Here is a 21,249-nt window from a genome sequence, read left to right on the forward strand (position 1 = left end):
CGCTGCATTTTTTCCTCAATTTTTTTGTTTGTTGTATTTTTATTTTCATCCCATCGGCCACTTCAATCCCTTTCAACCCAAACTGGTGGTTGCCGTATAAAATCGATTTTTTCGTCCCTTTCATACAGCTGTCAAGGTGAAAAATTCTATGTTACCTACTTGAATTATTATTGTGATATGATTTTTCTCGTCGAACTCTCTAAAATCAGATGCCTTACCTCTTCAACTCTCAAAACTGTATGAATTACCGCATTGCCTAGGTTATAGAAGTGGTTTTCAAGGCACTTTTCTTCAACTTTTAGTTTAAAAATCCAGTAAATAGCTTATAAATTTTTAAACCATAAAAATATCACAAAGTTTCTAAAAGTTCTAAGAAAAATCCTAAAGATATATTGGAAAATAAGACACCCAAATACAATAATTTAAAGCTCATGAAAATATCTCTAGAAGACTCCAAAAATTAGACTTAACTCTACAAATAAAAAAATTCAGAAAAAACTAAATTCCCAAAAATTGTAGAGATGCTTTGTAAATCTCATTACTTTACTTGCATTGTCATTAATTCACCAAAAATCACATAACAATTAGATGCATTTTCAAAATCTTTCCATAACAAAAATGCAAGATACAAGCAGCATAAACACATTCAACATTAATTAGATGTTGCATTTTTTTTTGCCAATCCTATTATATCTCATATTTTGTTATGTAATGTTTTTAAAATGCATTTAGACATCAAATGTATTGTATTGAGAACTTTTCGCATTTTGTTGGATTTTTTTTCATTTTCCTAGAGCTAAACATATTACTTTAAAGTTTTTTGAGATATTTAATGAGCTCTTGATATTTTATTTGGGTTTGCCATGTCCCAATCTATCACTATAATTTTTCTTAGAATTTGTAGAAGCTTAGTGATTTTTTTGTGGTTTAAAAGTCTTATCAGACCACATAGAGAATCACTTCTACATGGACATGGAGGTAGTTTAAATGGTTTGAGAGTTGAGAGAGTAAAATTTCTGATTTAAAAAAAATCAGAGATAAAAAATTAGACCTTAATAATTAGTTCAAAAAGTTTGAAGAAACGCCGTTACAATTCTCCGAGATCTTGGAGACCATGGCATTTTTTTTGAGCAAAATAAACTTCTTTTAATTGATTGACCACAGTCCACAAGCAGGCGTCCAACGTTGAGGCCCAGGCCCATCCCCTCAGCTAACCATACGTACAGGGCGAGCTCTATAGCAAAGAGCCCAGGACGCAGGAGGACCGCCGCCGAGAACCGCCGTCCGACTCGCTCCGCACCTCCAGTCCTCCACGCCGGCGCTCCTTACCGTCGCTGCAATGGAGTCGAGGAGGCCGGCGCCCTCTCCTCTCGTCGACAACTACGTGGTAAGCCTCCCAGCCGTATCCCGCACCTTGATCTCTCACTTCCGCTATCTGTGCGGGTCTGGTCATCATCTCACACTTCCGTCACTGCCCTCGCTGCTCAGGTACCCGGTGACGTCGTCCTGGACCTCTCCGAGTTGAACAACCAGACCACTAAGCTCGGAGCGGGCCTGCGTCAGGTAAGCCCTTTCATGGTGGAATGTGGGAGCCGTTGTCTTTTGTGAGACTTAGTGGTTAGGGTTTAATGGGGTTTATTTGGGCGCGAGGCTTATCGGTGATAAAACGGGGCTTGCAGGAGTGTGACACCATCCAGGCGACCAGTGCTGGGAAGCTGCGGCTGTTGAAACCCAACAAGTATTGGATTGAGAACTCCCAGAAGAGGGTAAGTCCGATTTGTCTCGGAGATGCATACATTATGTAAAAATTTGGTTGCTCTCGAGATACTTGCGTTAAGTATTTTATTACCATTGCTGTAGGATGCTGGTTGAATAGATAATTCATAATATATGTGGCCCTTTCTGTGTAAAACTGTAAATTGCTGAACTAATATGTTAGCCTAAAATGGACTGGGTTATGTTGACTCAGTGCAACAAAAATTTCAGCACTAACACACAAACATGAATTGGTCATTGCCACATTTACCTTCTATCGATTGATTATATGTTATTGCCATTTTAATAAACGTTTCGATTTTCATAACTTGAAATTAATCAGCATGAAAAGCTCTGATCTGGTCCCCTAATATCGTCTTAACTGTAACGTAGGAGACTGAGGATAGTGCTACTCTGTTCCACCCTCTTGTCTTGTGTTTCAGCAGTCACTCATTCATGTTCTTCTTTTTTGCAGTATATACCTTCTGTAGAAGATACAGTTCTTGGTGTTGTGGTTGACACCAAACCAGACGTAAGTATACATTTACATTCAGAAGTATGTGAGTTAACACTTGTTTCTAGATATTTAAATCTGAGGCCACCATGGATCATGGCTGTAAAAATTACAATTATATGTTTTACAGTTCTACATATTTGTGATCTTAATTAAAGGGCTTGATTCTACAATTCTAGTCAATAGAATTTATGTTTTTTACAATCTTTATGTTTAAGATTTGTAATTGTGATCTTACAGAAAACTCTTTGATCTGGTTGACAACCTTGATGGAATCAGATAAAGAAGCACCATACCAAAGAAAAAAAATAGCTGGTAGTATTGAAACCAGGGCCGGTCCTAAGTTTTTCTGGACCTAGAACGAAACTAATTTTTTGGACCTTTTTATACAAACATGATAATACTACTAGTACTACTCATTGGTAGTATATATAGTATACACACATATACGATGTTCCTAATAAGCAGTTAACTTAATGCAAAAATAGTATTCATATGAAATAATTTGTATACACATCAAATTACCTCAAAAAATTCTTCTAACATTCCTCGATGCGAAGTCATCGACGACGGTGTCAATATCAATCTCATCCAATAATCGCTTCTCAATGCATAATGTTGCCAATGCATCTGGATCTCTTGAATTGAAACACTAGTATTACTCTTAAGAAATTTATGAAGAGCCCCTCAATGTATTGTATCAAATCATCTATTTGCTTTTTCCTTTTTCTTTTGTCTTTCTTGATGGCATGGCACTGTTAAAATTCAGAGAAACAATTAGTAACTATAATTTCATAAAGTAGGGATCATGTGAGAAACAATTAGTACTAAATTTCAGATTCGGAGATTCGTACCTTGCTTCCGCCTGGCGCCTGCCTCCTCTGCTAGACTGCTGCCTTCTAGAACTGTCGTCTACCGATAGTGCCGAACAGGGATGAGGGAATAGGGCTCAGGAATCAGGGATTAGGACCCTATGTGGCTGTGTGAGAACTGATTTGCCGCCTGCTCTGTGCCTCTGGTGGAACGCCGCTAGGCCCCTCAGACCCTCACGCGCCCACGCCCACGCCGCACGCGCACGTCGCGCAGCGCAGGAAGGAAGGCGGAAGACTCGCGGAGCGTGTGTGATCACGGGACATGGGGAATCGGCGATTCGATCTAGCGTCTCGTATTCTTATTGCATACCTGGGGAGGGGCCCATCGGTATCGTGGGCCTGGGACGACCGTCCCTCCCGCCCCGCCCCAGGGCCGGCCCTGATTGAAACATGGACAATCACTATCAAATGACATACTACAACAGTACAACTACACAATCCCTTCTACTATAGCATTAAACTGCGTGAAAGTGGCAGAAATATTACTTGATTTGCTTGGTGGAGAAGTAATGTGGAATTGTGCTTCCTCAAAAAATGGACAAGTGTTGCAAAATGAAGGGGTTTTTTGTATATACAATGTCAAATCCATATATCCCTAGTACTGGCAAGATGATCAGCTGATTACCCTTTTCATACAGTTCTAATATACAAACAGAAACCAGAATGGGCTTTTGCTAGAAGCTAGATATTTGCTTTATTATGTTAAATAATTGTATGTATTTTGCCTGTGATGTATTTTCTTTGCTGAAATAGCTTTGGTTATTACAGAACTTTTTGGTAGACATAAAGGGTCCTAATTTGGCCTTTCTACCGGTGCTTGCATTTGAAGGTGGTACAAGGAGAAACATACCAAAGTTCGAGGTAAGACACTGGATCATTTGAACTTTCTAGCATTGTTTAGTTTCATAGTTTTGTCAGTCTCTATACTTAAAGTGTGAAATGTGTATACAGTAGGCCACATGTGCAGTTCTCAACATATGTTCAGTAGCATGTGGATTGTTTTTTTTTCTGTTCCAAATACTTCTTCCATTCTTTTATGCTTGATGTTTGAGCACTTTTTGCGCTCAAATTAAGAAAGAGTACAAAATAACCACATGCTTCTTTTAAAGCTGTCTTTTTCTACTTCGTAATTTAAACTATTTCTCCTAAACTACGTACACTTGATGTTAGTTACTAATGAACAAGTAGATTTGAGTCTTTTAGATTGCCAATTTTTTACTTTGGTAGGAACATTTTAGGGAAGTAAATTAGGTATGTTTCTTCGTAAAATCCTATAACATCAAATAAAAAGGAACAGCGAGAGTAAATGCTATAGTCAGGTCCTGAACATAGTCAGGTACGATAAAGCTGTGCGGCCTGCGCGCTGTTCTGGGCGGCAGGTGCCCTGTAATGAACACTTGATGTGTCTGTGGGTTTTTTTTTTGGTAGTTTCAGCTTTATCGTTTTGGTTTGGTAAGTAGTGGGTGATCATGAGTTGGATCCCTGGGTGATCAACTCCATGATCACGATGGTAGTCAGGTAGTGGCGTTTCGTTCTCGTTAAACTGTGGAATCTTTGCAATTTTGTTACACCAGTAATGAAATTCGGCTATGGCCATTGTGGAAAAAAAAAAGTTACTGAACATGTCTATGTCCACTGTGATTTCAACTCTGAGTGGTGCCATAAGTTGTTTCCACAGTGTTTCGAGCTTTATATTCTCTTTATTGATTATATATTTGTCTTACGATGGGAATGTTCCTGCAGATTGGTACGTTAATATATGCTCGAGTGGTGAAAGCAAATAGTATCATGAATCCCGAGCTCTCATGCATGGATGGTAATTTTTTTAACTTACAGCTCAGTGTCCATTTTCCTTAATTGTCCATCAGAAGTATGGAGTACCAAATTTTATTCATCTTAGCAAAGCAAATATATCCTCATTGTTTGTGAGAACCTTTCAGCTTGTGGGATGATACTCAGTGTGGACCGTTTTCTTTTGGCTTTATCTGATCGTTCTTTTACTGTATTAATACTGTTCCTAATTTCAAGCTTCTGGGAAAGCTGCTGAATTTGGTCAGCTGAAAGATGGGTATATGTTTGACACATCAACTGGCATGTCACGAATGTGAGGATAATACACCTCGCCCTCCATTGAATCACTAGCATTGTTTTTTTTTTGTTAGATTTTGAGTTTTTGACTTTAGTTGCTTATAGGTTGTTAAGTTCGCCAACATGTCCAGTTCTGGAGGCCCTTGGGAAAAAACTGTCTTTTGAGATAGCTGTTGGACTCAATGGTCGAGTCTGGGTATGTTCTAGCTACTGTTCATTGATCATGATTTTTTATCCCACCTTTTTTGTTAAATTGTAAATGGTAATGTTTCTTGTGTTTTATTTCTTGGTTTATATTCTGTAGGTGAATGCTCCTGCGGCAAGTACTGTCATTCTTGTATCAAATGCAATTATGAGGTCAGAATCTTTGAGTGGCATAAAACAAAGAGCTATGGTAGAAAATCTCTTGGAGAGATTGTCATGATGGTAAGTCAGCAAGTATTAGTCATTTAGTCCAAAGTAAAATGGGGGAGTTTCCATTGTGTCAGTTCAAAGTAAAAGTAGAAAAGTTTGAGATCAAAGTGGCTGTCCACATCAAAGATTATTATGTATCACGTGTAGTAGTACACTAATACTTTTTTTTATTAAACTTATAAATATATGTTCCCATTTCTCCCTATGAAAAAGAGTCTTGCTTCTGTTGTTTAATATCCCACAGATTGGTATTGTTGCACCCACAACTTCATTGCATTTAGTTTTGTCAAGATAGGTTTCATTTCACACTGGATTAGTGGTAATGACTACATGTTTCTGAACTTAACATCATCCACATTGCAACATGCCTATCTGATTCGTTTTACTATTATCTTTTTCATAACCGTTTTTTAGTCAGAATTATGTGAAATTTATTTCCTTTTGTGCAGGCAATGTGCGCTTGTGCCATCAGTGTATTTGGGAGAATTGCTTGGTTAGATGCCACAGCCGATTCTGCGAACAGGAAAAATGGTAAACCCTATCATTCCAACAGGGCACGCTAGATGGATCAAGGATGCTGCACATTTTTCATATTCGTTGCAGTCGAAGTCCACTTTTGGTGATCACAGCTGTTGACTTTAGGTACAACTTTTAGGGGACTGGATATGATTTTTTGGCCGTGTCCCCATGAAAACAGAACTCATGCTGCGGCTTATTTTTGTGACAAGGTCAGCTGGTGTAGAATGGTTTGAGCTTAGAGACCGACGCCCGCCGTCAAATGAAAACTGTTTTTTAGTCTCTCCTGACAGCATAGCTTATCCATGATAACGTTAGCATTTGCTTTCTTGTAAGATTTGCCAAAGCTAGTTGATCAGGTTGTGCTTTCACTGGTGGTTCACTTGTTCCCGTATATCATCAAATCATGACCTGCGTGCTCGGCTGCTCACCACTCTTTGCTGCCTCCGCAGCAATCAACGTGGCATCTCATACGCGAGTGACGAGGCGTGCACTAGTTCTCCATCCACGGGGTACGTACGCTAGCTTCACGCCTCCCACTTTTGTGATGCGTTACCGGCTGACCTGACCTGGCAAGGACAGACAACAATATCTGGAATTTGGAATCTGGGCTACTGTAGCACTTTCGTTTTTATTTGGCAATTAGTGTTCAATCATGGATTAATTAGGCTCAAAATGTTCGTCTCGCAATTTTCAACCAAACGGTGCAATTAGTTTTTTTTTTCGTCTACATTTAATGCTTTATGCACGCATCGCAAGATTCGATGTAATATATACCGTAGCACTTTTTGAAAATTTGGGCGGTAACTAAACACGCGCATAACAAAAATCTCAATCATGAATGGACCGAGATTCTGCCATGGCGCCTACCTAGCCCACGGGCGCGAAGCGGCACTGGCCTCTCATGCCAGTATGCCACCCTCGAGCGCGGCGCGGCAGTGCGCCGTCCTGCACTAGATCCGGGAACCGCCCACGGAGGACGGCGCGTCGCTTTCGCGCGCGCGGGGGGGGGGGGGGGGGGGGGGGGGGGGGGGGGGCAGGGAACACGACTAAGGATGAAAACGGTCGGAAACGGTCGAAAAACTCCTAAATTGTTTTCTACTTTTATATTTAAAATACGAAAACGAAAGCGAAAACGGTAAAATCGGACATGAAAACGAACGCGAACTTACGAATTATCGAGAATTTCGAAAACGAACCAATTCGAGCGGATTTATGTCGAACACGGTCACTCGCCTCGCTGAAGCCAACCGCCTCTTCGCTCTGTCTCTCTCTCTCTCTCTCGCCAATCCTTCCCACCCCTGAAGCCGCTCAACTGCCTCCAGATTTTCTCGAGGTGAGTGAGCTCTGTCTCTCGTGACCGAGGACCTACTTTGCGGTAGCTGACTGCTGGGCCGTGAGATTCGCAGGCCGCCATGCTTGAGATTGTGCTTATCTGGTTGGCTTTTAGGGTTGGTGCTACTTTCTGTGGCTGCTTCTGGGTGGTTAGTGATGAAGAGGTCGTTCTTAATTCGAATTATTGTTGGGCTATTACTTTTAATCAGCGCAGGTTGATTTTCTGTTGTTTGAACTTTGAAGCAACGCAGTCTCCAATTGCTCTGCAGATTAATAGACTAGTAGGTTGGGTGTTGTTTGAAGGGAATATGGCAGATGCTCTGCCTATGTATTTATTTATTAGAAAGCAAATGGTGTACCTGCCGTGAACTTCTTCGATTGCTTGTCAATGTTTTTGTTAGTTCGCCTAAATGATGCTCAACAATAACAGTGCTCTGGTGTTGTTAGGCGCCTTATCAAATTGCTGTCATTTCTTTCCAGACCCTCTAACTCTTTTCTCTTCAGTGTTTCTAACTGTTCGAGATTTTTTTTTTTTTTAAAATTGCAGGCTGAAATTTTGGTGTCCTGCTCCAGCCATGGGTAGCAGGAGGTATGCCGTGCTTGTACCTTCTGTAGCAGTTGACGATTTTGTTTCTGATACAACATCATGACATGATCAATGCAAAAATGGCAGATACGGCCTCGATACGAGGAGATGTGGAATTCACTCAGCACCAAGTAAATCAATGTATCTGGATGCTCCACCAGTTGTCAGCTGCCAAGCCACAGTGAGAGACCACGATGTTGGTTCCTGTGCTGTGAAGCATCACTTCCCGTCTCCAATTGTATCTTGGATAGAAGATCTTTCGAGCTTTGGCAATGCTTCTTTTAGCTCTGACTCTGAATATGTGGATGAGCAAGCCAGAGCTTCAGTGGGACAGTCTTCAACATCAAGTAATTTGCATGATATGCAAATAGTACGTTCCCTTACATTCCCCATCTTTTATTTAAAAACATACAGTGTCTCTTGGAGGCTGGTACGAACTGAAGATTGAGATGAAATAACATCCTTATGCATGTTATTCAGTCAGTGAGATTGACAGACGAATTCATGGAGCTTGCAAAGGAGAATACAAGCAAAAATCTAGAGACTTGTGGAATTCTTGGTGCTTCATTTGTAAGTGCAGTCGGCAATAAATTACCAATGTGACAAACATACCTAATTTTCAGATTAGATCTTCAATATTCTATGTTTGTATGCAGAGGGATGGAACTTACTTTGTGACAATGTTGATTGTACCGAAGCAAGAAGGAACTGCTCACTCAGTATGCAGTAATTGAGTGGTTTCGAACATATACTCAATATATTATTGTTAGATTATTAAATGTCCTGACAAATATCTAGCTATGCCATTCTGAAGTCTTCCTCTTTTTTTCCAAATACAGTGCCAGGCTGTTAGTGAGGAGGAGATACATGCCGTGTTATCAGAGCAGTCGCTTTACCCTGCAGGATGGATTCATGTATATATTCTAGCATTTCCATACTTCATGAACTTTGTCTTCGTTGCTGGTTCAGTTGAAATGAAAAAAAAAAATGCACATACAAGTTACGTGCTTCACCTAATCTGAAAAGATAAATAAGCTGATACCTGCGCTAGATGCTTTCATTGTTGCAGCATGTAACCTCATTCATCATGTACACATAGTTTTCTTTCTTTCTTTTTGCAGTTGAGGGCCAGGCCTTCTTCTTTCATTTTGGCTTGCTGCAATTCTTTCGTCTAATCAGTGAAATTTGCTGCCCTCCCGCTATTTTTCAGGAAAAAATGTTCATCAATTTAGCATTGACACTCGCTTTTAATAAGGTTGGACGAAACATATTTAGTTCATCTAGAAAGTAACAATTATTATCAAGATGAACATTCAGACAGTCAGATTATTGCTACATCGGGACATGTTTTGGCAATTATATTGAATCGATAACATACAACATTCATCGCAGAAAATACTACATATAACATGCCTTTCTTGCATTAGCCATATGAAGGAGCAGTAGATAATGTACTGCATTCTTTCTGAGAAAAGCAACATGCTGACCTTGGCATCCTGCCCCATAGTAGTATGATAGTGGCATATTTCACATGGAATCAGAATTATCAGGATATTGTTGTTATCTTGAGTCCTTCACAATAAGCGGCAAGGTGAAATTTCATAATTTATTCACTTGTTCTATATACTGTCTCTGTTTTTTTTACTATGTTGCATATATATAAGAAAGATGCATGTGTCATCATACATACACCCAGAACAGTGAATTCATGCAATAAGTAGTAATCTACTCCACAAAAACAACAACAACAACAACAACAACAGCAACAACAAAGCCTTTAAGTCCCAAACAAGTTGGGGTAGGCTAGAGTTGAAACCCAGCAGAAGCAATCAAGGTTCAGGCACGTGAATAGCTGTCTTCCAAGCACTCCTATCTAAGGCTAAGTCTTTGGGTATATTCCATCCTTTCAAGTCTCCTTTTATTGCCTCTACCCAGGTCAACTTCGGTCTTCCTCTGCCTCTCTTCACGTTACTCTCTTGGCTTAGGATTCCCCTACGCACCGGTGCCTCTGGAGGTCTCCGTTGGACATGTCCAAATCATCTCAACCGGTGTTGACAAACTTTTCTTCAATTGGTGTTAACCCTAATCTATCACGTATATCATCGTTCCGAACTCGATCCTTTCTTGTATGACCGCAAATCCAACACAACATACGCATTTCTGCGACACTTATCTGTTGAACATGTCGTCTTTTCGTAGGACATTCTGCACCATACAACATAGCAGGTCTAATCGCCGTCCTATAAAACTTGCCTTTTAGCTTTTGTGGTACCCTTTTGTCACATAGGACACCAGATGCTTGCCGCCACTTCATCCACCCTGCTTTGATTCTATGGCTAACATCTTCATCAATATCTCCGTCTTTCTGTAGCATTGATCCTAAATATCGAAAGGTATCCTTCCTAGGCACTACTTGACCTTCTAAACTAATATCTTCCTCCTTCCGAGTAGTTGTGCCGAAGTCACATCTCATATACTCAGTTTTAGTTCTACTGAGTCTAAAACCTTTGGACTCCAAAGTCTCCTGCCATAACTCCAGTTTCTGATTCACTTTTGTCCGGCTTTCATCAACTAGCACTACATCGTCCGCGAAAAGTATGCACCAAGGGATGTCCCCTTGTATGTCCCTTGTGACCTCATCCATCACTAAGGCAAACAAATAATGGCTCAAAGCTGACCCTTGATGTAGTCCTATCCTAATCGGGAAGTCATCCGTGTTTTCATCACTTGTTCGAACTCTAGTCACAACATTGTTGTACATGTCCTTAATGAGCCCGACGTACTTTGTTGGGACTTTATGTTTGTCCAAAGTCCACCACATAACATTCCTTGGTATTTTATCATAAGCCTTCTCCAAGTCAATAAAAACCATGTGTAGGTCCTTCTTTTTCTCTCTATACCGCTCCATAACTTGTCTTATTAAGAAAATGGCTTTCATGGTTGATCATCCGGGCATAAAACCAAATTGGTTTATAGAGACCCACGTTATTGCTCTCAAGCGATGATCGATAACTCTCTCCCATAGCTTCATAGTATGGCTTATCAACTTAATTCCCCGGTAATTAGTACAACTTTGAATATTCCCTTTATTCTTGTAGATCGGTACCAATATACTTCTCCTCCACTTATCAGGCATCTTGTTCGATCGAAAAATATGGTTGAACAGTTTGTTTAGCCATACTATAGCTATGTCCCCGAGGCATCTCCACACTTCGATTGAGATACAATCCGGTCCCATCGCCTTACCTCCTTTCATCCTTTTCAATGCCTCTTTGACCTCAGATTCTTGGATTCTCCGTACAAAGCGCCTATTGGTGTCATCAAAAGAGTCATCCAACTTAAAGGTTGTGTCCATATTCTCACCATTAAACAATTTATCAAAATACTCTTGCCATCGATGTCGGATCTCATCCTCCTTCACCAAGAGATGCTCCCTTTCATCCTTAATGCACTTAACTTGGTTGAAGTCTCTTGTCTTTCTCTCACGAACACTAGCCATCCTATAAATGTCCTTCTCTTCTTCCTTTGTACTCAAATGTTGGTAAAGATCCTCGTACGCTCTACCATTTGCCACACTTACAGCTCGCTTTGCAGTCTTCTTTGCCACCTTGTACTTCTCTATGTTGTCCACACCCCTGTCATGGTACAGGCGTCTATAGCATTCTTTCTTCTCTTTAATAGCCCTTTGGACTTCCTCGTTACACCACCAAGTATCTTTAGCCTCGCCTCCACTTTCTTTGGTTACTCCACACACCTCTGAGGCCACCTTCCGAATGTTGGTTGCCATCTTCTCCTACATGTTGTTTATGTCATCTTCTTCCTTCCAAGAGCCCTCTTTGATAACCCTTTCCCTGAATACCTCTAACGTCTCCCCTTTCAGTTTCCACCACTTTGTTCTTTCAATCTTAGCTTGTTTATCCCTACGGGCACGCACCTGAAAACGAAAGTCTGCCACCAAAAGCTTATGTTGAGAAACAACACTCCCCTGGTATCACCTTGCAATCCAAGCATGCTCGTTTGTCCTTTCTTCTTACGAGGACAAAGTCAATCTGGTTAGAGTGTTGTCCGCTACTGAAGGTCACTAGATGAGATTCTCTCTTTCTAAAGAAAGTGTTGGCTATCATCAGGTCAAAAGCTATCGCGAAGTCCAGAACTTCCTCCCCCTCCTGATTCCTACTACCATACCCAAAACCTCCATGAACTGCCTCGAAACCTGCGCTTGTAGTCCCTACATGCCCATTAAGATCTTCTATAAAAAGCTTCTCACTACTAGGTACAGCTCTAATCAGGCTATCTTAGTCTTCCCAGAACTGTCTCTTAGCACTCTCGTCGAGGCCTACTTGGGGGGCATACGCACTAATTACGTTCAAGACCATATCACCAATGACAACCTTGACTAAGATAATCCTATCTCCTTGCCTTCTCACTCCCACCACACTATTATTGAGGCTCTTATCAATCAAAACTCATACTCCATTCCTATTCGCGACTGTCCCTGTGTACCAAAGTTTGAAACCTGTATTGTCCACCTCCTTCGCCTTCTGACCTTTCTATTTAGTCTCTTGAACGCATAATATATTTACACGCCTCCTAGTCGCGGTATCAACTAATTCTCTTAACTTACCTGTAAGCGACCCTACATTCCAACTACCTAAACGGATCTTAGTTGGTTCGACTAGCTTCCTTACCCTTTGCACCTGTCGACTCAGATGCGAAGACCCTTGCTCATTTTTCACTACACCCGGGCGCCGATGTAGCGCGCCACTAAGGATGCGATGACCCGATCCTTGCTCACTTGACACCGTGCCCAAATCGCGACACGGCGCGTCACGGGGGTGACGACTCGGCCCTTACTCATTTAACACCATACCCGGGTTCCGATATGGCGCGTCGCTAAGAGGATTACGCCCCAACGGTTTTCTTTCGGGTTTCATCTCCATTAGAATGGCTAGATTTAACGTTGGCTCGCCACGCCTATCATAACCCTCCTCCTTTACCGGGGCTTGGGACCTGCTATGTTGAGACAACATAGGCGGAGTTAAACTTGTCTAACTTTGACCTAAGTTAAACTTGTCTAACTTTGACCAAGTGTATAGAAAAATATATTAACATTTACAATATATCAAATAAATGCATGTCAAAACATATTTCATGGTGTATCTAATGGATCTTGTTTGTTGTGGTAGATATTTGTGCATTTTCCTGTAGATTTGGTCAAAGATAGACAAGTTTGACTTAAAACAAAGCTAAATGACTTAGAATTTGGAATAGAGGGAGTACCTTTATAAAAAAGAATGAAGAAAGAGTGATATCATGTCCAATTCAAATTCAACTTGACTTGTTTTGTCACTGCAGAGCATGGACCTCATCTTCTTTACTATTTGAACATTCTTGCTCTTAAATTCTTTTCTAGTGTACTTCAAGTATTGGATAGAATGGTCACTTTTCGTTAACTGTTACTGAGAATTGACACTTTTTCCCCCTTTTCCAGACTCATCCTTCACAAACATGCTTTCTATCATCGATCGATTTGCATACTCAGTACTCTTACCAGGTAATTAAATAAGCTGTGCTGAGTTGATCTACAAAAGGGAAGGTATTTTTTTATATTTATATAAAATGATAGGACTTTTAAAAGTATTCAAATTTTTATGTGGCAACTTCCGCTTGAATGATCTGCTGTCAAACATCAAATTATTGACATGATCTTGCCATAGAGTTTGGTCTCAGTGTAATCTTTTTGCACTTAGATGATATATGGTATTACATGGTTCCTTAATTGACGAGATGATATCTTTAGGTACCATGAGTATCTAGATGCACCACTGATTTGCATAAATCAGCCATACAGAATCATAGACACTGCCACATATTTAAAGATAGCCAAAGATTGTGGTCTTGGTGATTAGCTAAAAAATTTAACTTATTTTTCGCCCTGATATCTGAAAACTATGCCCTAACCTTTATTTAGTAGCCATTAGGCTTAGAAACTGATATTTGTCGGTTACGTACCTTCCCCTCGTGTCCTGAATAAAAACACTAGTCGAATACTGAAAAGGCAGGCCAACGGATACCATCTATTTTTTAAGTTTTTGTGGTCACTGGTTGTGAATATAATCAGCAACAGTGCTTCAACAATTTGCATATTTCAATTCCGTAGAATAAAAATCATTTACCTAGCGGAAGGATATTAAGTTATTAACTAACGCCAGGAATGATCAACCATGCTCCTAGAGTTAGCAAAATCATTATTTGACCAGTTAGCATTTTCATGGTTGTACTAACATTGAGAATAACTTGCACTGTAGCTCAGAATTATTAAATACTTCTGTGAGACTGTGACACTGTCAACTCAGAACTTCAAGCTGACTCTTTCACCTGCTTTCACTTTGCTATCACACTTTGCCGTGCCTTTAACTTTGATTGATGAAAAATGCTGGATTCCCGTAGGTTATGCTACCAGAGGCTGTTGCAATTGTGGTCGCACCCACAGATCCAACCAGGCAAGTGTTCTTTGCTAACAACTACTACACTTGCACATAAAGTGCCTGGCATACATCTGCAGTTCCTTTGTTCTTAATTGCTTTTGGTCCTACCTTCTGGTTCTGGGTAATATACTAATATTCAGTCATACTACACTTGTAGAATGAAATCTGAAACTACCCTATTTGTTTCTCAAATCTTTCAGGAGTTATGGGATATTCAGGCTGACTGATCCTGAAGGGATGGATGTGCTTAGGGAGTGTGATGAAAGCGGGTTCCACACTCACCGAGAGACAACCAACGGCAGTCCAATCTATGAAACCTGCTCGAAAGTGCACTTCAACCCCAATTTGCGGTTTGAGATTGTTGACCTGCGCTCCGTTAATGATCAAGACAGCTGAAGCTATAACAGCATGTGCTTCTTTATGCTCCCTCTTGGCAGAATTATATACCATAGAGCTTGCTGAATGCCTGATAGGTATAGTGGTAGCCCCAAACCGGAACCAAGATGCTCATGGTACTTCCTGTGATATAGTGATAGCACCAAGCCTCCAGCATCTGCGCTGGTATTCGTCAGAAAAAAGGAGTAACTGAAAACTAGCACGGGTTGTCTTCAATCTGCCTGTTCGGTCTGCCTTTGAGCTGGTACTGTAAGTAGTACTGTATATAACATACAACTGGGGCAAAAATACACTGATTAACTTGGTCTGGACTGAAGTGTGATTGTAACATAGCGGTCGACTGTGGTACTCCCAAATTACTTGCTGATTTGTCAGTGACTGGAGTATGAAAAAAATACACAGATTTGGCAGTTCCTAAATTATGAAATACACAGCCTCGAGATCTCTGGGAGTCTCAGTCTCAGGCACTTCATACTTTAACATCGGAACTTTCTGAAAACAGAGGCGAAACAGTCGTAATGGTAAATTGTGGATACTGAAATGGGGTGCGCGCGCTTAAACACACTAAGCCACTGTTGGAGCCCGAGGCACATGCCCACATCGCCTTGTGACACTTTTAGCTCTCGTTTTCAGGCAAGAACAACTAAAACTTTACCCCGCTCATCCAGGGCGGTCTATCTGATGTTTTGCCGGCTGAATACTTTTAGCCAAAGTATGGTCAAATGATTTAATATCCATGTGTGATGTGTCTATTAGTCAGATCATTATCAGTTAGCTAGTGCATTTGCTGCAGCTGAACTCCTTCCCACATGGGCCGCATGAATGGCTTGTTTTAAACATAGCGGGACAGCCGGACAAGCGAGCAAATCCTACAGCAGACTACGGCTATCGGCAAAGGGAGGCTAGCTGATGAATCGCACAGCCTGTCTTATAGAAAGAAAGGTTATCATTATTCTTTTATATGGGGAAGAAGAGAAGGTGAATTGCACAGCAAGGAACTAGTAGTAGCTGTAGGCAAGGATGGAGGAGAAATGATTCTGTCTTTCAAAAGGGGCGTCGACAAGAAGAACCCGGTAGATACCTTAAATGATAAGTGGCCGAAAGGTGGGAAAACACACACACACAGCAGACAGATGGAACTGAATCGCGTTCGCGATCGTCCAGGACCACCTGTTGGTTGAAACCGTGTGCCATCCATTTATTTGGGACGGGGACAGAACAGGAGCAAAGCGTGATGGCTACGGATAGAGTACGATCGATACGAACTGTAAGCGGAATCCTAGCTAGTGGTACTTTTGGAACCGGTAGCAATTCCACCTCTCTGCCATGCAAATGGATGAGATTTCCTGCGCCAATTCGAGGGATTCAGTCTGTCTCATCTCACACGGTGCAGCAAAGAAGCAATGATGTCCTCGGTTATTTAGAATTTTTTTTAATTTTAACATTTTTTGAAAACTAATTTTAAATCTACACTGTCTGTTTTTTTAAACTAAGACTTTTGGCCAAGTATATTACCATGGCGCGGCGTGACAGGGGCTGACGTGGCGACGACCGAAAATACTAACCGTTGACGAGGCAGGACCTGCCGCGCCACCCATCTTGGCGCGGCAGTGCCGCGCCACGACGCATGGCGCAGTTGTACCTGGACCGTTTAATCAGAACTTTATGTGCCGATAGTGGGAGTTATTCTAGGTATTGCTTGACATAAAATCAATAGTGGATTTGTTTCTATCTTTTGTTGAATCTTTTTCACGGTCGAATATTTTTTTAAGGGAAATTATTTTTTTTGGCTTTTTTGCCATATATTGTAGGATCGGCAGCGACGCGACCATGGACCCCAGCGTCGAGATACTCCGGGACTACCGCTTCCTGAACTAGTTGCTACTTAATCTCGCCGGCAGTGCTGCCGCGACGCATTGGAAAGAATACGAAACAAATAAATAAAGTCTGCGCGCAAGTTGACAAGCTGCCACATAACAGTTTTATTGGTTTGACATAAGTTCGACGTAACATAACCAACTAAGCCTGCAAGTTTCGAACGTCAATAATGATTCGACCTAACAAACTAAGATCAAAAAATGTAAGGATCCCTTGGACGCCTCTATCTCTTCGGATTTGTTGGCAACACATTGGGAGTATAGCCAACGTCGGTGTAGTCGAGTCGCCGGTGCATACGGCTCGTACCCTGCAAGTATATGATATGCACGATTACTTATAATTCTTTATGATCGTTAGTTCATAGAGCCTACATATTTAAAGAAACCACCTTTGTTAGTACCTGTGAGGCTCCTTAGGTACCAAGCGGTCTGTGGAAGCTCGGGGGTCGTCGTCGTCGTCCTCGTTGTCCTCGGTAGCAGGGTCCTTCCCAGCGCTATGATGTGATGGTGTACGCACCGCGAAAGTGACACCTGTCATTGGCTGAGAAGAGCCGGCTGGTGTCCTCAAAGAGGCTAAAGACGTGCCACCCGACCGCGCCGGTAGTGGCGGTTCCTCATAAGGAGTGTCCATGCAGCTCAGCTTCTGAGCTAGCTTCCTGCGGCTCTTCTTCACCTTCTGCATAAATATACGTTAAAGTTAGTGCATTTCCCAAACGTATATACACTAAAGAAATATTTTTGAAACGAACAAGTTTATATTTACCTCCACAAAAGCCTCGAGAACGCCTGGCCCCTGCCCTCTAGATTCATGAAGCCGGAACGCTGCTTCGTTGGACATCCTCGACAATTGTGTCGCTTGGGTACAGAAACGCGGTTAGACAGTTTTAGTATACATACTTAATACCAAATAGATAACAAATTGTACCATTCGAGGAACTTACCACGTATCTTTGAAGCAGGGCTCTCTGTAGCTGTGTGTCCTCTTTAGTGGCAACATCGTACACATCTTCGATCATATCTTCCTCTGAGTCCTCGTCAATCGTCTCCTCAGTGTACGGGTGAAAGGTCCTCGTGTGGTTTTGGTAATTCAGTGACAACCTAGGTGGACTAATTATGTTTCTGTGAGATACATAGGTAATTAGTCCATAAGTACATGTGTGTGAGCAACATATGCCGTGAAGGTGAAAATGGCTTGGAGATGTTGCAAAGCTCACACATGTGATGATGAAGGAGCTCATTGCACATGAGACATGACATTGAGTCATGTGATCAAGGTGGAGAAGATCAAGACAAGACTTGGCTTGATGGACCGGTTGAAAGCGTGAAAGGCAAGTCAGAGGCTTTGGAGTGATAGACCGTGTGGCGGTGAAGCTTGAGCAAGACTTGGCGCCGATGGACGATGGCAACGGTGAAAAGCAAATGAAGTCAAGATTGATGAACCAATATGATCATGTGATGATATGAAGTGAATCATATCATTATTGATCATGTTGATGCATGCGTTGCATCAACATTGGAGGAGATGGAATGGAATGCGCAAGGCAAAGGTATAACCTAGGGCATTTCATTTCATCGGTCATAGGTGTGTAGAGAAGTTGATGATCGGGTTTAGGATAGATGGACATACTATCAAGAGGGGCAAATTTGTTTGCATATCGGTCATCTAGTGCCACTCGAGTGATCTAACTTTGCATTATCGCTAGGATTGAGTGGCGTGGCAAGTTGAGTGGCTAATCCTTTGGAAACTGTTTGTGAAAAGCTAACACACATACACATGGTGGTGCACACTTGGTGGTGTTGGCACATTTGAGTAAGGATGAAGAAGTTAGAGGTGAAAAGGAGTTAGTCGCGCTGGTCACAGAGTGACCGGACGCGTCCGGTATTAACGATGAACTCTGCGACCAGACGCGTCCGGTCGACACACCGGATGTGTCCGGTGTGAATCTACAAAATCGGTGTTCGGTGAGACAGTTGATCGGACGCTGGCCGCGTCCGATCCGGAGTGACCGGACGCATCTGGTAGTCCATGGGTGCTTACTGTACTCGACCGAACGCTGAGGCTCAGCATTCGATCAGTTTCTAACTGTCGCTTCCGATCGGCCCTGGAGGCTTAGTGGACTCGACCAAATGCAGCGGCTCTACGTCCGGTCATTTCAAACAGTGTGTCCGGTCGAACATATCAGAGAGCCGTTGGAGGCAACGGTGGGACATGTGGCGGTCAGGTAGCTACCGGACACATCCGGTATGGTGACCGGACACGTTCGATATTCACGACCGGTGCGACCAGTGCTACGTCCGGTCAGTAGGACCGAAGCGTCCGATCGTCCTGACTTTTGCCTAGTGAAGGGGTAACGACTCTATTTGTTCATGGGGTTATAAATAGAAGCTATGATTGGCCTTGGGCCGATAGCTGAGCACACTAGAGCCTTGGTGGCTTGTGTAGTAGTTCTTGGGAGCCCTCCATCTCACATATACTTGATAGTGATCATTCGATTATGTGAGAGAGCGATTCTAGTGCGATTGCATCGTGAGGTTGCATCGAGTGGCACTAGGTGATCGAGTTGCAAGCCGGTGGTGCTTGTTACTCTTGGAGGTTGCCACCTCCTAGACGGCTTGGTGGTGGTCTCTGTTGAAGCCCGCAAGAAGCTTGTGCGGTGCTCCGGAGAAGAGCTTTGTGAGGGGCATTGTGCTTGCCCTGTGGGAGCCGCGAAGAGCAACTCTAGTTGAGCGTGTCATTGAGCTACCCTCACTTTTGGGGTAGGTTCTTGCGATGCCCGATATGCGGGCTTGGTGGGTGATGCCAATTAGCCACCGAACCACCAAGTGAGCGGTCGATACAACGGGGACTAGCGTGTTGGCAAACACGTGAACCTCGGGAGAAAAATCACCGTGTCAACCTTGTTCTTCCTGTTGGTTTGCATCCTCGTTACACAAGCTTGTAATTACTTTTATATACTTTGTGCTTTGTAGTTGCTCTTGTAATTAGTTAGCTTGTGTAGCTTACTAGTTACCTTCTTGCTTGTGTAGCATAGAAGTAGCTCCCTTACGTGGCTAATTTGGTTTGTGTAACCTTGTTAGTCACATTGCTTAGTTTGTGTAGCTAAGTAATTGCGCTCTCTAATTTGGCATTAGTTGCTTTGTTATTGAGCATTGCTAGTGAGCATTAGGTGGTTTTGTGCTTTTGCTTACTAGCATGTGTAGGAGCTCTCTTGTTGCTTAAAGTACTAGTGGCATAGGTTTGTGTGACCTTGCTTCTAGAATTGGTTAGGTGAGCTCTAGCTAGCCCGACACCTTTGTTGCTTAATTAGTATCTTTGAAAGGTGCTAGAGAACATAAATATAAGGGTGTAGTCTTGGCTAGACCGATAGTTTTAATTCCGCACTTATTTCGGTTAGCCGACGCGATTATTTTAAGAAAAGGACTATTCACCCCCCTCTAGTCCGCTATCTTGACCTTACAAGTGGTATCAGAGCTAGGTCTCTCATTTTTTGTCTTCACCGACTCGAGAGGATGGCGAACTTTGGGCTAGAAGTTGTTTGTGACACACATATTTTTTATGGCACACACTATGTATGGTGGAAACGTCATATGCTTGATCATTTCCGTGATTTGGGTCCCAAGGCATGGTGGATTATTGTTGTTGGTTTTTCTCATGATGCTTTGGATAAGGACAACTTAACCCAAGCACAAGAGGATTGCTTACAACTTGATCATTATGCTCTTTATTATTTAACGTGTGCTTTACATGATGATGTTTTTAGATGTGTGTGGGACTTGGAGAGTGCTCATGATATGTGGATGGCACTCCAAGCCTTCTATGGTGATTCCTCCACATGGGATGATGGCAAATTCAAAAAGGAGGATGAGCCTAAGAAGGAGGCGCATGAGTGTGTTGAGTATGACCATAACTTGGTGATTGTGGAAGATTGCTCCACCTCATGGTCAAGTGATGACAATGATGATCGATCTACCACAAGTTCACTTGACAAGGTTGATGATGACGCCACAAGTGTTGCACATGAAGATTCTACCTCAAGCACACTTGATGGTGACCTTGATGATGATGGTTCATGCTCGGGCCACGATTGTGATGCTACTACAAGCTCTCCAACTACATCACCACATTGCTTCATGTCACAAGGTGACACCAAGGTAACAAATGATAATATGGTTGATCATGTTGATTCATATGATGAGCTTGTTAGTAGACTTGCTAGCATGACCACGTCTTTAGAAAATGAGAAAGCTAAAACATTGAACTTAGAAAATGAAAACTCATTTCTAAAGAACTCTTGTGAAGAACATAAGAAATTACTTGATGCTTATAAATCTTCACATGATGAGCTAAAATTGAATCATGAGACACTACTTGCATCTCATGATGAATTATTAGAACAACATGCTTCTC

General features: G+C 42.0%; 2 protein-coding genes across 4 annotated transcripts; both read left to right on the forward strand.

Annotated features, from left to right (window-relative positions):
* Positions 1-1,160: 1,160 nt before the first annotated feature.
* Positions 1,161-6,530, forward strand: LOC136458639 (uncharacterized). Its single transcript, XM_066458575.1, has 10 exons — positions 1,161-1,387; positions 1,489-1,563; positions 1,680-1,766; positions 2,231-2,287; positions 3,910-4,002; positions 4,885-4,957; positions 5,170-5,245; positions 5,335-5,425; positions 5,534-5,655; positions 6,093-6,530. Exons 1-9 carry the CDS (start codon positions 1,340-1,342, stop codon positions 5,651-5,653), a joined length of 720 nt encoding a protein of 239 aa, XP_066314672.1. The 5' UTR covers positions 1,161-1,339; the 3' UTR covers positions 5,654-5,655; positions 6,093-6,530.
* Positions 6,531-7,376: 846 nt separating this feature from the next.
* Positions 7,377-15,271, forward strand: LOC136456319 (AMSH-like ubiquitin thioesterase 2). Of its 3 annotated transcripts, none has more exons than XM_066456140.1 (9): positions 7,377-7,495; positions 8,042-8,083; positions 8,168-8,450; positions 8,561-8,650; positions 8,737-8,799; positions 8,920-8,994; positions 13,572-13,634; positions 14,531-14,583; positions 14,769-15,271. In XM_066456140.1, exons 2-9 carry the CDS (start codon positions 8,070-8,072, stop codon positions 14,962-14,964), a joined length of 837 nt encoding a protein of 278 aa, XP_066312237.1. In that variant the 5' UTR covers positions 7,377-7,495; positions 8,042-8,069; the 3' UTR covers positions 14,965-15,271. The 3 variants fall into 3 exon arrangements, with proteins under 3 accessions (XP_066312237.1, XP_066312238.1, XP_066312236.1); XM_066456141.1 differs by lacking the exon at positions 7,377-7,495 and adding an exon at positions 7,590-7,610; XM_066456139.1 differs by lacking the exon at positions 7,377-7,495 and adding an exon at positions 7,636-7,658.
* Positions 15,272-21,249: the final 5,978 nt, after the last annotated feature.

This window comes from Miscanthus floridulus, chromosome 6 (genome assembly GCF_019320115.1).
Source record: "Miscanthus floridulus cultivar M001 chromosome 6, ASM1932011v1, whole genome shotgun sequence".
Classification (NCBI taxonomy): Eukaryota; Viridiplantae; Streptophyta; class Magnoliopsida; order Poales; family Poaceae; genus Miscanthus; species Miscanthus floridulus.

Bases quoted from the DNA above. Each gene is read 5' to 3' on its own strand.
- LOC136458639 (XM_066458575.1), top strand. From the start codon at position 1,340: ATGGAGTCGAGGAGGCCGGCGCCCTCTCCTCTCGTCGACAACTACGTG. The intron at 1,564-1,679 runs GTAAGCCCTTTC...CGGGGCTTGCAG, and splicing joins TCGGAGCGGGCCTGCGTCAG to GAGTGTGACACCATCCAGGC. The intron at 4,958-5,169 runs GTAATTTTTTTA...CCTAATTTCAAG, and splicing joins CGAGCTCTCATGCATGGATG to CTTCTGGGAAAGCTGCTGAA.
- LOC136456319 (XM_066456139.1), top strand. The intron at 8,084-8,167 runs GTATGCCGTGCT...CAAAAATGGCAG, and splicing joins CCAGCCATGGGTAGCAGGAG to ATACGGCCTCGATACGAGGA. The intron at 8,451-8,560 runs GTACGTTCCCTT...CATGTTATTCAG, and splicing joins ATTTGCATGATATGCAAATA to TCAGTGAGATTGACAGACGA.